We start from the raw sequence: 18943 nt of genomic DNA, 5'->3' as shown, positions 1-18943 counted from the left end.
ATTAGAAAAAAATCTGTGCCCTTCTCTCTTTTTTTTTTTTCCTGATGTTCTTGTTATGTATTCAGAACTATGTTGGTTTATTTCCTCTCACACTATTTACTCACAGTTTGGTTAGCTGCCAAAAAAAGTAATATTAGTCATAAAAGCTAAAGAAACACTACAGAAAACAGGATATTGTGGTTTTCCAACTGCATAATTTGGAACACCACACATACCTAGACTTGTGCAAAGCACTTGACACTGATCCCCATGCTATCGTTGTCTGTAAATTGGCGAGACATGGATCTGATGGATGGACCACTCGTTGGGTAAGGAATTGGCTGGAAGGTCGCACTCAAGGAAGTGTGGTCAATGGCTCAACGTCCAGCTGGAGATCACTAACAAGTGCTGTTCCTCAGGGTCAGTATAGGGACTGGTGCTGTTTAACATCTTTGTCAGTGACATGGCCAATGAAATTGAGTAAAATTGAATGAAACTGAAAGAAATTTAATTTCAGCAAGTTTGTTGTAGATACCAAGCTGTGTGGTGCACTCAACACACTGGAGGGATAAGATGCCATCCAGAGGGACCTGGACAGGCTTGAGAGGTGGGACTGTGAGAACCTTGTGAGGTTCAACAGGGCCAGGTGCAAGGTCTGCACTGGGCCAGGGCAATCCCAAGCACAAATACAGGTACAAACTAGAAAAATATATTTTTCAGATGGTTTATACTTCTGACTGCAGAACAAGAGTTCTGTTGACTGAAAAGTCACCTAAAGAAGCCTTTTTCACTCATGTCCTATGACTGTTATAATAGTTATCTACTTGTCTTTGTCCAAAAACACAATAGAAACTTATGGTAGACAGTAAACACTTAACATTTTCTCTCTTTGAGTTATTGAAACAACTATTCTTACATTTTATTTTTTTTAAACTCGTCCCCAAAATACCACAAAGTCTATTGCAGCCTAAGTTGTTTCTATTCTACAAGTACATTTTGGCCAGATCTATAACCTGCATACATTGGGTCTCAGAATCTAAGGATATACACAGTACACACATATAAGTAATCTAAAAGAAAGATATATGTATTATTCAGCTGTGCAAAACTGCTAACGATAGAAACATTGTGATTCTGTGATTCATTAACCTCCTGTTAGAAATGATTTCTCTTAAGTCCCATGGTTAAGGCATCTGTTTGTGAACATATGTTGAATGCTTGAGAGATTGAACCCCTAGGGGGAAACTCCAGGTTTAACTGATTTCAACAGGTCCTTGTTCATGCTTGCATTTCTATTCATAGGTGGAAAAAAAGGTACAAACCACAACCACCTGGTTAAAAGCCAGCTTCTCAACTTAGTTGTGTTGTTGCTAGGCCACTTGCCGAGGCGACCGGCTCCGGGGCAGACGCGTGCTGCAGCGGAGCGCGAGATCGGGACAGGCAGGGCTGTTTTTCGGGCATCGAGCCTACGTGAGGGAGCCGCCAGGCACCGGCAGCCCTCGTGAGGGAGGCTGACGAGGCGTAGGCGGGGCCAGCAGCGTCAGCGTCAGCTCCTCCCCCCGGCCGTTCAAAGGCAGCCCTTAAGGAGCGCGAGCGACCAGGAGCGCGGCGAACAGGGCCGGCAAACAGGGAGTGACACGGGGGGAGTGACGCGGCAGTTAGCGAGGCAGTGAGCGCGGGCAGGAAGGGCGGAGCGCTCACACCCGCCCATAGGGACAACTCCTCTAACGGCACTCTCCCGTCAGCTGGGCTGCGATGGTCTCCACCAGGCACGGTGCTTTCTCTAGGAAGTCAGTACACACCCAGACCGACTGCCCGTCCAAACATGCGGCAGTTCAGGTCTCCGGATGCGGGGAGCGTCTGAGCCTCTTGCTGCCATCGGCGGGAGGCAGAGAGACTGCTTGCGTGAGGTGCGAGCAGGTGGACGACCTGGTCCGCATGGTGGCGGAACTCAAGGAGGAGGTGCAGAGGTTGAGGGATATCAGGGAGTGCGAGTGGGAGGTAGACTGGTGGAGTGACTCCCTGCAGGACCGGAGGGAGAGGAACCAGGGTGAGACGCCCCAAAGGGGGGTGGACCCCCTGCCCTGTCGCCATCGGGCAGAGGGAGGGGACCTGCGAGTTGAGGAGGAATGGAGACAGGACCCTGCTCGACCTCGCAGGAGATGCCCTCCCCTTCCGGCGCCGCCTTCCCAGGTGCCCTTGAACAATAGGTTTGAGGCCCTGGAGCTTGAGAGACCGGTGGGTGAGGATGAGGTAGGAAGCCTACCCAGGAGGATGCCTGAGGTGAGGAAGTTGACTCCATGCCTCAGGACTGCCTCCACCAAGAAAGAAAGAAGGGTGATTGTTGTGGGCGACTCCCTCCTCAGGGGAACGGAGGGCCCTATTTGTCGGCCTGACCCCACACATAGGGAAGTCTGCTGCCTCCCTGGGGCCAGGGTCAGAGACGTTACCAGGAAGCTTCCAAACCTGGTTCGCCCCTCTGACTATTACCCGCTTTTGATAGTCCAGGCTGGCAGTGATGATGTTGAAAAGAGAAGCCTCAAGGCTATCAAACAGGACTATAGGGGGCTGGGACGATTGGTGGAGGGAGCGGGAGTGCAGGTGGTGTTTTCGTCTATCCCTACGGGGGAAGGGAGAGGCACGGAGAGGACACGGAAAGCTCACGTGGTTAATAGGTGGCTCAGAGGCTGGTGCCAGCACAGAAATTTTGGGTTTTTTCACCATGGGGAGCTTTACTCGGCACCTGGCCTGATGGCCCCAGACGGGTCCCTATCTCCAAGGGGAAAACGGATCCTAGGCCAGGAGCTGGCAGGGCTCATTGAGAGCGCTTTAAACTAGGTAAGAAGGGGGATGGGGCTGAAAGAAGGCTTGTTGGAGCTGTGCCAGGGGGAACAATGGCTAGGCCGGGGAAGATGGCAATGGCCCAGCTGAAGTGCATCTACACTAATGCACGCAGCATGGGTAACAACCAGGAGGAGCTGGAAGCCATCGTGCAGCAGGCAGGCTACGACTTGGTTGCCATCACGGAGACGTGGTGGGACCGCTCCCACGACTGGAGTGCTGCAATGCCTGGCTATCGGCTCTTCAGGAGGGACAGGCAGCACAGAGGGGGTGGTGGCGTGGCTCTCTACATTAGAGAATCTTTTGATGTTGTGGAACTCCAGGCTGGGAATGATAAGGTTGAATCCCCGTGAGTTAGGATCCGCGGGAAGGCCGGCAAGGCTAGCATCCTGGTGGGGGTCTGTTATAGACCGCCAAACCAGGATGAGGAGACGGATGAGTTTTATAGGCAACTGACAGAAGTTGCAAAATCGTTGGCACTTGTCCTCGTGGGGGACTTCAACTTCCCGGACATATCCTGGAAACACAACACGGCACAGAGAAAGCAGTCTAGGAGGTTTCTGGAGAGCGTGGGAGACAGCTTCCTGACGCAGCTGGTCAGTGAACCTACCAGGGGTGGTGCCCCGCTAAACCTTCTCTTCACAAACAGAGAAGGACTGGTGGGAGATGTGGTGGTCGGAAGCTGTCTTGGGCAGAGTGACCACGAAATGGTAGAGTTCTCTATTCTTGGCGAGGCCAGGAAGGGGACCAGTAAAACTGCTGTATTGGACTTCCGGAGGGCTGACTTTGAGCTGCTCAGGACACTGGTTGGCCGAGTCCCTTGGGAGGCGGTTCTGAAGGGCAGAGGAGTCCAGGAAGGCTGGGCGCTCCTCAAGAAGGAAATTGTGATGGCACAGGAGCGGTCCGTCCCCACGTGCCCAAAGACGAGCCGGCGTGGAAGAAGACCGGCCTGGCTCAACAGAGAGTTGCGGCTTGTGCTTAGCAGAAAAAAGAGGGTTTATAATCTTTGGAAAAAAGGGCGGGCCACTGAGGAGGACTACAAGGATGTAGCGAGGCTGTGCAGGGAGAAAATTAGAAAGGCCAAAGCTCATCTGGAGCTCAACCTGGCTACTGCCGTTAAAGACAACAAAAAATCCTTTTACAAATATATCAACGTGAAACGGAGGACTAAGCAGAATCTCCATCCTTTACTGGATGCGAGGGGAAACCTAGTTACTAAGGATGAGGAAAAGGCTGAGGTGCTTAATGCCGCCTTTGCCTCAGTCTTTAGCGGCAATACCGGTTGTTCTCTGGATACCCAGTGCCCTGAGCTGGTGGAAGGGGATGGGGAGCAGGATGTGGCCTTCGCTATCCATGAGGAAATGGTTGGCGACCTGCTACGGAGCTTGGATGTGCGCAAGTCGATGGGGCCGGATGGGATGCACCTGAGGGTACTGAAAGAACTGGCAGAGGAGCTGGCCGAGCCGCTTTCCATCATTTATCGGCAGTCCTGGCTATCAGGGGAGGTCCCAGTTGACTGGCGGCTAGCCAATGTGACGCCCATCTATAAGAAGGGCCGCAGGGCAGACCCGGGGAACTATAGGCCTGTCAGTTTGACCTCAGTGCCAGGAAAGCTCATGGAGCAGATTATCTTGAGGGTCATCACGCGGCACTTGCAGGGCAAGCAGGCGATCAGGCCCAGTCAGCATGGGTTTATGAAAGGCAGGTCCTGCTTGACGAACGTGATCTTCTATGACAAAGTAACGCGCTTGGTGGATGAGGGAAAGGCTGTGGATGTGGTTTACCTTGACCTCAGTAAGGCTTTTGACACTGTTCCCCACAACATTCTCCTCAAGAAACTGGCTGCTCGGGGCTTGGACTGGCGTACGCTTCGCTGGGTTAGAAACTGGCTGGATAGCCGGGCCCAGAGAGTTGTGGTGAATGGAGTCAAATCTGGTTGGAGGCCGGTCACTAGTGGTGTCCCCCAGGGCTCGGTACTGGGGCCGGTCCTCTTTAATATCTTTATCGATGATCTGGATGAGGGCGTCCAGTGCACCCTCAGTAAGTTTGCAGATGACACCAAGCTAAGTGCGTGTGTCGATCTGCTCGAGGGCAGGAAGGCTCTGCAGGAGGATCTGGATAGGCTGGAGCGATGGGCTGAGGTCAACTGTATGAAGTTCAACAAGGCCAAGTGCCGGGTCCTGCACCTGGGGCGCAACAACCCCAAGCAGAGCTACAGGCTGGGAGATGAGTGGCTGGAAAGCTGCCTGGCAGAGAAGGACCTGGGAGTATTGGTTGATAGTCGGCTGAATATGAGCCAGCAGTGTGCTCAGGTGGCCAAGAAGGCCAACAGCATCCTGGCCTGCATAAGAAGCAGTGTGGCCAGCAGGTCTAGGGAAGTGATTGTGCCCCTGTACTTGGCTCTGGTGAGGCCGCACCTCGAGTACTGTGTTCAGTTTTGGGCCCCTCGCTACAGGAAGGACATGGACGTGCTCGAGCGAGTCCAGAGAAGGGCGACCAAGCTGGTGAGGGGTCTGGAGAACAAGTCTTATGAGGAGCGGCTGAGGGAGCTGGGATTGTTCAGCCTGGAGAAGAGGAGGCTCAGGGGCGACCTTATCGCTCTCTACAGTTACCTTAAAGGAGGCTGTAGAGAGGTGGGGGTTGGTCTATTCTCCCACGTGGCTGGTGACAGGACGAGGGGGAATGGGCAAAAGTTGCGACAGGGGAGTTTTAGGTTGGATGTTAGGAAGTACTTCTTTACCAAAAGGGTTGTTAGGCATTGGAACGGGCTGCCCAGGGAGGTAGTGGAGTCACCATCGCTGGAGGTCTTTAAAAGACATTTAGATGTAGAGCTTAGTGATATGGTTTAGTGGAGTACTTAGTGTTAGGTCGGAGGTTGGACTCCATGATCTTGAGGTCTCTTCCAACCTAGAAATCTGTGATACTGTGATAGGCAAAGAAGTTCAGATGGACAACCCTAAAGTAAGGTAATTAATCAGTGAAACTTGTTTAAATGTGTATAAACAGTAACGAATACATCTTGAAGATCATCTAATTCCACCACCCCTGCTATGGGCAAGAATACCTTCCTTTAGATCAGGTTGCACAAAGCCCCATCCAACCTGTATCCCTTATGTATACATATATCCAAATTTTATTTCTGTGAATTTGATTATAGAATTTTAAATGAGATCCTCATTTTACTTAGTAGTCTTTTAATAGAGCTCAGTTTAGATGGCAGTGGTCAAACGAACACCTTACTGCTACCACAAGTAAGGTTAGCTCATACTTTTAGAAAAAAAAGCATCCATGAACAAACTATGCGTTCGTTCTATGCTATATGCATATGTGAACTATGCGTTACAGCACTTCTCCAACACTACATACAATGCTTCAAGTCAGCATGAAGCTATATTGTCAGAGAAGCATGTAGACCTCTCATTTCAACTGAATTCATTACATTGTTCTGCCAATGACGTATCTGGCATTCTCAAATAGGCAACTATCAGGAAACATGAAGAGAAAATGCAGTCTTTAACTTTCCAACGGAATTTGGGCTAACAAAATATTGTACCGATTCTAACAGTCAAAGGCAGATTCTCTGAAACTGAAAGTCATTCAACAGAATAAGCAATCAAAATGTAATGACTTAGTTAAACTCCACATAGAAGATAAATGTCTTCCTCAATACCTGAGACATAATGCTCTTAAACGCTTCCCTCTGCACAGAGAACTACAGTATAACAGTGACCTCTACAGGATTTCTAGGGCACTCAGTGTCTAGAGTTCCAAGGAATGTCTGTAAAACGTAATTTCTCACAAATTTATTTGTCAAGAGTACAGGGACTTTAAACCTGACACTCCTGCTAGGTAGCACTCTGAAGTCAGTAACAACCTGAATTTACAGCTTGTAAACATGCAATTAGGGCAAGTTTCTTTAACAGACATCCACCAGGTTTCTATGTAGCAAAACTATGTAAAGAGACATTTTAACCATTTTACTGATTCAAAAAACATTCCAAAAAGAATTCATGGTGCATTGAACGTGTCAATAGTACCAAGTTTTCTCCATTTATAATGGCTGTTCTACTTTTACTGTACACATTGTTGTCCTTTTCTGTCATCATCTTTATAAACCACAATTTCTTTGTACTACTGTTCTGGTTTTGTACTTAAAGACTCAGTCTTTTCAAGTTATGTTTACTTTCCATCATGCTTAAAGGAAATAAGATGGTCTCATAAGTGGGAATAATTTAGGACAAAGGCACATATGAATAGCAAGGAAGCAGTTCCTACGTACCAACCTCAGTTTTCAGACAACTGAAAACTATGTGTGGCTGCTGGAGAGAAAAAAAAAAGGAAGAAAAAAAGCACAGAGTGTAAATAAGGCTTAAATTAACTTTTAAAATGCTCTTTTCTTTGCTAAAATAGTACTAGAGTTTTATATATATATATATTATATATACACGCACACACACACACACACAAGGCCTGTTGGTGACTCAGGAATCCAAAAGAGTTCACAGTTGCACTGTGAAAAGGTATACAATCTATTAGATATATTCTATCGGATAGAGTATCTCTCCTATTAAGAAAGGCTGAGAGAGCTGGGGATGTTAAGCCTGAAGAAGAGAAGTCTCTGGGGAGACCTCATAGCAGCATTTTGATACTTAAAGGGGACTTATTAAAAAAAAAAAAAAGGAGAGCGCATGCAACTTTTGCTAAGTCAGATAATGATAGGACAAGAAGGAATGGTTTTAAACTAAAAGAGGGGAGATTTAGATTAAATGTTAGGAAGAAGTTCTTCACTCAGTGGGTGGTGAGGCACTGGAGCAGACTGACCAGAGAAGTTGTGGATGTCCCATCCCCGAAGATGTTAAGACCATGTTGGACAAGAGGCCCTAGGCAACCTGATCTGGTGGGTGTCATCCCCGCCCATGGCAGGGGGGTTGGAACTAGATGATCTTTGAGGTCCTTTCCAACCCAAGCCCTTCTATGATTCTGTTAACATGAGTTTAGTCAAACATCCAAGGTAACTTGTTTGCTCTAATCAGCATTAGCTGTATCGGTGTATTCAATTTTAGACCATGTAATTCAAAAATATGAAGTATTTATTATCTAGTAGTCTGAGCTTTAAGGAAGCATATTTCTTTCTGTAGCTCAATCATCTACATATGAATGAACATTAAACAGCAAAATGATTCGTGTGGCTTCTCATGGGAACTAACTCTGATTCTCTCATTATTTACATTTCAGTGATTAATAACTAAAAGTCTATAGAAAAAATACCATTTGACATTCTTTCAGGAGCTTAAAGTAGAACAGAATGGTTGGAGAGCTGGTATTTAAAGAAACTTCTTAGTGCATTAATTTCTTGATTATGATATTTATAGATGTTTCCCCACACCCTCATCTTTAACTCACCAAATGGTAATGCAAAGTAGACATCCAGTAAGATCTCATGTGAAGTTGGTGTTCTTGTGCCTTGAATCTCACTTCCATTTTTTATTATTTCAGAATGCAATGTCCACCAGGCACCTGGACCTTCCTGGAAAAATATTCTGTAAGATACCTGCATAGGATTTATAGCATTATCCACTTTTTCCCAAATCAAGTTTCCCTTAATTCAATGGGAGTCTATAACACCAAAAATCTTAGAATCCATTCCAGACAGCATAGACAAATCCATATTAAGATGATCAGATAATTATGATACAAGAAATGTAAATATTGAAAGCTACCCTTATGAACAGAGACCTTCAGTTCCCCTTTGAACTGGTGTCAAACAAGTACATTCTAGCAAGGCTGAATGATCAATAACATGCTAATAACCAAACCAAAAAAGAGTGGAGCTGAAGCAACTCTCCCTTATATTCTTATAGCCCATAGCAGAACTGCAGAGTTGAGATGAACAGGATACATAACTAAGAAAGGTAACCTAATTATAAATAGAGGCTCAGAGAGTCTGAAGAAATTAAGACTTTTACAACCTTGTTTAGAGTTTCTATGTTAACTACTAAGCCACAACTACCACATCAGGAAGTCATAACACAACAGCTAGGGTAGCAGAGCAAAACAACTGAACTTGGGGCCTCAGTGGTTCTTGGCAGCTGTGAAACAGAGAAACTTCTAATTTAAACAGGAGTTACTTGCTCTATACCTCTATACCCATCCTCTCAAGAATCAGAATATCATTTCAACATATATATGAATTAGTTCCTACAAAGAAATGTCTATGGAGACTAAAGGGATATGCTATAAGGAAGAGATTTTCTGATTTTCTCTCCATTTACTCCATTATCCAATTTACTTCATCAATTGCATTTAAAAAAAAAAATAAAGAGGGGCAGATAGAATACAAGGCAAACATTTTTATTTGAAAAGAAAAGGTGAAGTGGAACTCTCAAATGATAGGCTAAATCAATCTTCCTAAATTCAGAGGTTTTTATTTTTTTTTATATAGACCCCATGAACTATGTGGATGAAAACAGATGGGTGTGAGAATTGTTGAGTATTAGAATAAGGCATCTCTTCTTTTTCACACTTCAGACTGTTTCACAGTTCTTGCAAATTCCTTCAATATTTCCAGTCCTGAAAATCCTTTTTCTTGATTTTCTAGCCTGAGAGCAAGCACGCTTACCCTGGTGGCTAGCTGCGACTATGTTGGATATTTAATAACTCTTGGGATCTACCCGTTTTCTCCACTCATCTTTCTGTGTTCTCATTGTACTATTTCTTTCCTCATTACCACAGAGAAAATTTGTGTTTTCCTCTTTGACACAGCAGCCAATTCCCTTGAGACAGAACAGATTTTTTTTTTTTTCTCCCATGTTACAATAGAGATTTACCCAAGGTCACACTATGAAGAGCCAAGGCCAAGAACCACAATTTGAAATTCCCTGGCTCAAAACCCATAAACTGAACCATCTCTGCCTCTCTAATAATTAGAGTACAAATGAACTCTAACCTACTTACTGAATTATACCTGACTCAGTGTGTGAGCCAGTTCTCCAGGGTATACATGGCTAATTGACGTCAGTTGTCACTGAGTCACATGTGCACTATGCCTCAGTATTACACACTGAAGCAACTGAGATTATAAATTTATATCAATTATAAGTGTCATTACACTAGTCTGGGAGACTATAAATGAGAAATTCATTAAGTTTTACTCATTTGCTTTATATTTCCACAGAAGGTCAACTTACATCTGTTGCATGCTCCACAGCTGCAAGGGGAATCCATAAAATTCCTAAAATGCTGTCCCAGAGCAAGCCTTTCTTCCACAGCTCTATAGTGAAGCCCTTTTCATCAGCACTGATTTCACTAAAAACAATGAATACACAAATCATTAAACTGAAAATGCAGGCTCTTCTACTCCATCATAACACTGAGTTAGTGATTTACAGTACATACAGAGGGGTTTTATTTTCAGTATACTCATAAAATGCAAAATAGAGTCATGATGTAGACATTAGACTGGACATTGTTCAAAACTGCTTTTTACAAACTGATGAGGACAATTCTGCTGGAAATATGTGGCACAATTGCCAGTCATCAGTAGCCTTATTCTGCTACATGATTTGGAACTACTGGATATAACCCAAAAATAATACAGGACCAGGAAGTGCATTTAGCTCAGGTTCTTCTGAGCAGCTTCTGCATACAAGTTTTCCAGTAGCCTCCACAGGACACTAGTCTCCTCAAGACAGCCCTAAAGAATCTGTATTCTCAAGATCCACCAAAACTAACATACGTACAGGAGTAAAATAAAATAGCTGATCTTTGGTAGGTGAGTTCTTCAGTGAAAGTAGGATTCAGAATCATTTTTAACATAAAACTCATAGGAATATTTTTAATGAAATTAAGGGTTGACAATGTTGACCATGATGTTGCACACACTGTCAATCCATATGGACCATCAGCTTCAGCTAAGAGTAATTTACAATAGTATGGGAAAAAATTACATCTTCCCTCATAACAGCAAACAAAGCCAAAAACAACCCAAAGAGAAGGAACAGAAACAATCTCCTACAGGGAAGTAAGTCAGTTCCTAATATCCTGTTTTCATGGTAAAGAAGACAAGGATAAAAGATGTTTGGAGCTTATTCCCATCATCAGAATTGACAAGTTGCACTGTAGAACAGCGCAATGTGCAACAAATACGGTGGGAAAACTGCTCTATACTATACGCTTGTACTATAACAGGCAGAAATGGAGAATCCTTAAAAAATAGACAACAGCATGACTTTATAGTACAAAATCCATATAAGTGTATTTTTATAGTACCTTTTAAATGTCTGTCAGGTTATAAGTTTAAGCAGTGGATAGAGCTACAGCAGGCATGTAAATTATTTTCTCCAACTTCTAATTAGATTTAGTTATGTCAGTGCATGCTGGAAAATTGGTTTATGGTTATATTAGTAATAAACTGCAAACTTAAAAATAATCCTAATAAAGAGCTCATTCTCACTGATGTCATGGAACACTCATTTACGTACATTATGAATAAAAGCAAAGCAAATATAAAACAAACAAAAAAACATGTTTTAACACATTTTTTAGGAAAATTTAAAGGACATGTTACACTTCCATTTTAAGTTATTTTTAATTGCCTCCTTCACCAAAGGTGATGGATAGGGTAATTGCTGAAATTTACCTGTTGATCTTCCTGATACGCTATTACCTTGCCACTCAATACTCTCCCACTCTTTTATAAAACTTTTATGTCCAGATTAATAAAGTGCCAAAAAAATCATCTTGACACAACGTTGGTGTATGTTAGAAAATGACAATCATTTTCAACAAGCTACAGTTGCAGTATAACTTTATAAAGGCTAGATATTCATATTGATATTAATTTTTCTCATTATTTGCAAAGACAGATAAACTACTCCAGTTTGGATAATTTAAGATGTAGCTCTGAACAGTCTGCTAGAAAAACCTGATGACTGTGAAGCAGAGGAGGAATTAGCCCCAGATTAAGATTAGTTTTACATGGTTAGAAGCCAGCCTTTTTGAATACCTCTTTGATATTCCATTACTCTAGCCATAAAATGTCATGCAAAGAAGGTGTAAATATTGGCTTAATGTAAATAAAAACTGGTCCGTCTTAGTCTTCAATTAAAGCAAGCTGATATTCTGTAACAGTTCTCAGTTGCACAACAACAGAAAGAAATCAGTTGCATGACATCAGGAAAAACTCCAAATTTAATAACTTCAGCATAAAATTCCGATGAATCTAAGGACATCAAGTGAGACTAAAAGCACTATGAAATAACATTGATTTACATGAAATATATGTGAAGTAGAAGAAAAAAAGGATGGAGATTTTAGCAATGCCACCCTTAATATAGAATAAAATTAAAATTTATTGGCTTATTCCAAATAATGTTACATGTAGAGCCTGTCAAAAGATACTTATAGTTTGTAAGAATCAGTAAATAGAGTAAAAATGTTCAAAATATTCTTTGACAAAACACAAAAACATTTGGATAAAATATGTGAGAACAACGTCAAAGAAAAAAGCCAAATAGTGTTTAAATTTGTAAAAACATTTCAACCAACTCTACCCTATCAGTTTCCACAAAAGAGCATGTGGTGACAAAGATTTATGCAGGGAGAAAGGAGGAAATCAAAAGCATGGGAGAATGGACAGAAAAATAGTAGAGGTTGCATATTTATTGTTCTTAAATACTGAGATAGTGGGGTAGCCTCATTAACTGCTTTGAAATTTTCAGTTAAAAGTAGGTTTCATCAGAATATCAGTCAGCGTGTACATGCTTGGACATTCTTGGGCAGTGAGGTTCTAGAGGCTATATAAGGTTTTGGAGAAACAAGAACAAAAAAGAATAACAAGATGGAGACAAGAAGACAAAGATACGCAGACAGAAATGAAAAATGATACAGGTCAGTAAAGAAACTACCTAGATATGCTGTTAAATAGATTAAATGGAAAGAACATATGAATCACAGAAGGAAATTTGAGAAAAATAGAAATCAAGTTACATGAGAATCAATTTGAGATGTCTTTCCTCTTATTCCTGTATTCTTAAAATATCACACAGAATTAAAGAACCTAGAGACAAATATTTTCTTTCCCTTGTTGGCTGCTGGCCTTGATCTGTGATGTGGCTGAATAACTTGGTTCTGTTCCTTAGAACTTGCCTGGCACCTTCTCTGAGCTGGGTAATTTTTCCTTTGCTTTTGCTGATTGTATGTTTTCTCAGATATTATGAACTGTTCTAAACTATCCTATCCAAATACAGCAAAGATGCAACACAAATTGATATGAATCTGCTGTTACTTACAACATGAAGTCCTGTTCCCAGGAAGGTTCGCTTCCTCTTCTGTCTATTGTAGTGCTTTTCAAATTATGGACTTTCAAAACAACATAGGTATTGAATGCATCTGAAAAAGTAGTAACGAGAACATTTAGTTACAGTCCTATTTATTTATTTTTCTTCTAGAAGTCATTCAACTCCAAGGTTATAGAGGTTTAACTCTTACCCATTGAACACATTCAAAGATGCCTCTCAAATATGTGGATTTGAACAAGGAAATCCTTATTAATTATGAGATTATAACAGGAAAATCCCTGTACATTACAGGTAGGAGAGAACATAATCCTACATGTGAACAAGTATTTTAGGGGATCAGCTTCCAGATATGGCTTCTCTGATTATTTATCAATTTCTCTGTTAGATTTTACATGAAACCAGCATGCATATCCTCTCTGCAAATTTTCTTTGGCTTTCAGGTGATACGATAATGGGGAATAGCTATTTAACCTTTGTGCAATTAATGTGAGACCACAAACTTGTAGCAACGCAATTCCATCACATCTTTTGTGTGTGAATCTAGTTTTGTCTGTAGTTGCAACTACAAACTGGTCTTCAAGTGCTGTCCCCAACTGAACTCACTCTTGTAAATATTATTGCAAATGCACTGAATTAATAATCTTAAAATAGGACCTAAACAGCAGAAAGAATAGAACTGAAAATTTTTCAAACTGCTTGAAAATATCACTGAAAAAAGCACAAGAACTACTCTACCTTTTAGGGCCTATTTTAGTTTAACCCCAATAGGCAGCTAGGCACAACACAGCTGCACTCATGCCCCACAGTGTGATGTGGACGAAGAACAGAAAGGTAAGTGAGAAAACTCATGGACTTGAGATAAAGACAGCTATGGGTCAAGCAAAAGCTTTGCAAACAAGCAAAGCAAAACAAGGAATTTGTTCACTACTTTCTATCTGTAGGCTGATGTTCAGTCACTTCTAGGTAAGCAAGACTTATGGATAACAGTTTCTTGGGAAGACAAATGCTATTACTGAATGTCCAGCCCCTTCCTCCTTCTTTACCCCAGCTTTTATTGCTGAGCTGGATATATGTTATAGAACATCCCTTTGGTCATTTTGGGTCAGCTGTGTTGGTTGTGTCCCTCTCCAGTTCTTGTGCACCACCAGCCTCCTTGCTGTCAGGGCAGCAGGAGAAGCAGAAAATTCCAAGTCTGTGTAAGCACTGTTCTGCAATGATGGAAATATAGCTGTGTTATCACCACTATTTCCATCAAAAATCCAAGACAGAATCAGACAAGCCTCTGCAAAGAAAATTAACTCTATCCCAGCCAAAATCATGACAGGGTCTTACACAGGAATCTAGTGCAGAAAAGGGTGTATTATGTTGTCTTGACACAGCCATCCAGAAAAGCTTTTCAGCCTGTATTAACATCCAGCATTCTACATAAGGATCAACACTGGCATATAGTTTTTTTTTATTATTATTTTTTTTTTTTAGAACTATTGTCAAAGATGTGCCCAAGAAACAAGCCATTATTTGAGCTGTCTATATTAACACAGATTAATCAACCGCTCTAAGTAGAGGGGAAGCTGTTTGTCTACAACAGCCTCTTGAATATGCTGTATCAAATTACACAGCAACTACCAAAAAGCATGAAAGAGAAGTTACCTCTGTACATCCTCTATGTACATCTTATCAACCAGGAAAAATGATAATGTTTGACAAAAGGACTAAAAGATGTTACGTAACAAGAACTTTTTTTTTTTTTAAATAAAAACAGTGACCAATGGTATTTTCTATAAGACACCAATCACCTCAAATACATCTTTGTTCTTACTTTGAACAAAATATTGACTAAGTCGATATAGATTTAGAAGTCTGTTGGCTTATTTTTGAAAAATGGTGTTAATGTGTGATTCACAGTGTCCTAGTAATCTTCCTGTTTACTTGAGTCAAAAGGTGAAATTTTGTGTTTTATAGTTAGAAAAAAAAATCATTTCTGGTTTGGAGACTAGCAGCTTAAGTTGTGAGAAATTTTCAAAACAGATTTCCATTATAATCACTTGTCTGAAAAATAGCAACCTAAAGGGTTTAATTCCAACCATTTGGAGCACCTGCATCTATTTCTAAATGTAAATCAAAAACACAACAACCTCACCCAAAGTTAAAACTCACTACTTTAAAGGAAAACAAATGATAAGATAGAACAATTAATTAAATTACTACTGAAAACAGTAGTAAATCCTGATTACTTTCCATCTTTCCTCAGGTCCATTTCTAGAATAAGAACTAAAAAGTTTTCAGTCTGTCTGCATTATCATTGTTTTCTCTTGCCTGGAACTTTGTAATATGCCTTTTAAAACTGCTGTTTCATTAGGAGTTCCTTGGCCTTTTTAGCTTTTCCCTGTATCTAGATGGTACCCTCCAGCACTTTACTATTAATTAACCTTCTTCTTCAGATTTTTTGAGTTATATCAAGTAACAAAATGTAAAAGCTATCTTCCACACAAGCAGATATGTAACCTCCTGAAAGAGTAACTGTCAAAAGTGAATGTTACTCAGCTACTCTGGTAGTGGAAAGGAGATGTAGATTTTGTAAAAGGAAAAAAAAAAGTTTTGTGTCCACAGAGCCATTACTGCAACTCCCAACTTTTTGGCTGTCAAAAATGGGGCCGTCTGGTGCAATGCTGTGCAGGAAAAGGAAGAGCAGGTTGTGCCTTTGCTCATATTTTTAGCTTTCAATGCAAAACATAGCACAGCAGCTTTATGGCAGTTTACACAGAGGAACAAATCAGGAGAATCTTAGAGTTTTGAGAAACATGGGGCTATGTCAACACCATACTCAGTCACCATCTGCATAAATTTCTACACCCCAAAAAAGAGCAATTATCAGAGAATACACCATTCACACTATTTAACAAGTGTTCTACAGAATAAGGTAATTTAAAAGTTACTTAACTTGTATCAAATAATTCAGTCTGACAATCATCTTTTGTAAATTGTCACCTTTGAGCACATATAAAATAAAAGATTTGCTGAACACCACAGAACAGTTTGATTGTGTGAGGATATTAATGAGGTTTTTTCCGTCTGTACTTGATACACATACTTCAGAGCGTACTGTGAAGAACAGCTACTTCAGAGTTGAAAAATAAGGTTCTCAGAAAGCAGCTTAACCTGTGCTACTTCAGGTTATCTTTCTTTAATCCAGTTAACTTTGAACAACTTGCAGGTGTCACTTAAACCTAATAACCAGACAACTACTGGCAAATTGTTGCACTGATTAGGTTCTAGTTCTCAGGAGAAGCTGGTATAATGATTTACGAAGATCTTGAAGAATCTAAAAAAATCTATTTTACCTATATGTGAGAAATCTCTGGCTAAGTTTGGATATATATATATATGTCCAAATATATATATATATATATTTTTCCTATTCCTTGCCTAAATCTTGGTCCTAGAGGCAGATTTATAACATCCTGTGCAGCTTGATTTTGCTCATGTTTATTGACTAGGGCCTGTACTTGACCTACATAACTGCTCATCAGTTAGGTATGTCCTCCTACCTGCTTTTTCCTCGTTGGGAAAATTCAGATACTCCTCCACCTGGTGAACCTAAAACACTGCACTCTTTGTAATAAAAGTTTCTCTTGACCCATGACATATTTAGGTAAAGTTATGTAAAATTGCTTTTTATTGGAAATATCTTTAACACTTGTTTGAGAGACAATAACAATTAGCAACTGAAAATAACAGACTAAGAGTCTAATCTTTTTTGTTAATTTGATCTTTAGAACACTTCCTCATTTGTTTGGTGAGGAACTCTTGATGACATGTATATTAGTCATCCCAGGTTTAAATGATTTGTTATGACACACAAATGCATTTTCAAGGAAAATAAAGTAAAGCAGACATTAAAACGGAAATCAGACTTACCAGCTGCTTTATCCAGCCTTCCTTTTTTCACTATAAAAAAAGGAAATAATTGTATTCATATCATACATTGACAACGTTTACCAAAAATTTATTAAAAATCTAAGGGATTTCAGTGGTTTAAAAAAATGAAACCAAAAATGAAAGCATCACTCTTACAAATGTAAAGACCATTGTGATAATATCATTTCTTAGAATAAATTGGGAAAAAATGTAGAAAGTTTTTACAGCTTACAGAAACTTAGTAAAAACCTGGATACAATACAAAGCACAGAACAGAAACAAGGTAACTAGGGAGGATCACATATTAGCCATCACTTCATAATGCTAGTTCAAAATTCTTCTCAACAACAGAAGTCACAGAAGGCTCAGACTTCACATAATCTAATGTCTAGCATTCTATATTTTCTTTCTTTTTTCTTTTTTTCCTTTTTAAAAAAAAATATATATTTTATTTACTCTACCTATTAGAAAAGACATGCTGTAGTAAACACCTTACCAAGTTAACATTTCAAATCCTGACTATTTACAGGTTTTGAATTCCACTCTGTGGTGTGACTTCCATTGTGGAAGAATACCCTGAAGCCAATAGGATTGTGATTCATATAGATTTTCCTAAGTATGATAACCTGGTCATTATCTTAGATGGCATATGACTATTAAACATCATTAAATTTAAACTTCTAAACAAGATAATCTTTAATTTTTCCTGGCATATCACTGCATGTAAGACAGTTCAGTTCAATTTGAATGAAACAATGCAGCCCAACAAAAATTAAACCTGCTTTAAGAGTATATTTATGCAAATTGTGTATTTCACTGCTATACTTATAACCTAGCAAATGGCAATAAATAAGAAAAACAGCAAAACTTCAAGTCCATAGCTTTACATGGCAAAGGTTCCTATAGCTTATCATTGTTTTCTGACTCCCTCCCCACGTGCCTGTCGTCTACCCTCCTTTTCTTAATTCTTGCTTTCACTTGTCCCTAAACATTCCTCAGTATTCTGTAGAGTTGCATTACATTAGGAGAATGTCTATCTGACAACTTGAGTAATTCCACTGTGTTTTACATTCTGAGAAAGCTTTAGTTTTCAAGGCAAATAGGGAGACACCATCAAACTGTTGCTGAACCACAGGCAGACTGTGGCTCCAAATACTGCCACAGCTCAACTGCACTGCAAGAGTGCAGAATTTATACACTGTTCTTGCTAGACTTCCACTGAAGGAAGCACTACAAGAAATACTCCCACTCACTTAAATCACCAATACACATTTGCAGTCTACGAAGGTGCTTCTAATAGTCACCTACTAAATGTCACATTATTGAAGGAGCCTGTATAAGAAAAACCTACCTTTTATAAAGAGAAGTTCCATTCCAGTAGAAAGATTATGTTAAAGGAAATTTTTTTTTTTCCTTTACATAAGGAAAAGAGAAAGTTTGGCTTAGTGGAGATTAAATCACACTCTACCTCTTGTTCCTTCCCTGCAGGCATGTGTTTCACTTTTCCTACATACTCCTCCCATGTTTTACATGGAGGAAAGCCAGTCAATTAAAGGGCCAATTACAAAGAAAGACCAATGACAAATTTTCTGCTTCAATAAACACCCAGAGATGGAAAAAGAAAGGAGAAATATTACAATTATTTCCCCACCCTCATTTCCTCAACTTCTATCTGCTGTATGCAGCTGTCTCTAGTCTAAATAACATTCCCAAATGTTTTCTTCATCTGGCAATAACAACCACTGCAGCTATTTTATTAGCAACATACTTTGTTATTTCTTAAACTTTCATTTTAATATTTTCAAAACACTGGAAGTGGAATACAGAAGTTTTGATCTTTTACACATGGGAACATTTGTTGCTGCTCATATTAACACTAACTTTTGGACCATGTATATTCAATCGAA

At 40.6% G+C, this 18943-nt stretch overlaps 1 protein-coding gene across 19 annotated transcripts in view; it reads right to left on the bottom strand.

Annotated features, from left to right (window-relative positions):
* The window catches only part of LOC308200935 (protein unc-13 homolog A-like), a gene marked incomplete at its 5' end in the record, with an annotated part of 58649 nt that extends 40090 nt beyond the window's left edge, over positions 1–18559 (bottom strand). For 13 of the 19 annotated variants that reach the window (XR_013955947.1, XM_080607535.1, XM_080607545.1 and 10 more), the window contains 5 exons: positions 8224–8371; positions 10008–10125; positions 13110–13209; positions 17037–17066; positions 18505–18559. Coding sequence is in view for 18 of the 19 variants with exons in the window: in XM_080607535.1 (XP_080463661.1) it covers positions 8224–8371; positions 10008–10125; positions 13110–13209; positions 17037–17066; positions 18505–18559 (451 nt within the window). The other 6 variants (XM_080607548.1, XM_080607549.1, XM_080607546.1 and 3 more) reach the window with 5 other exon arrangements.
* Positions 18560–18943: the final 384 nt, after the last annotated feature.

The sequence above is a fragment of the Anser brachyrhynchus genome (genome assembly GCF_964034855.1).
Source record: "Anser brachyrhynchus genome assembly, chromosome: 11".
Lineage (NCBI taxonomy): Eukaryota > Metazoa > Chordata > Aves > Anseriformes > Anatidae > Anser > Anser brachyrhynchus.
The sequence above is the reverse complement of the archived record's forward strand: the minus strand, read 5'-3'. Positions and strand labels throughout refer to the sequence as shown.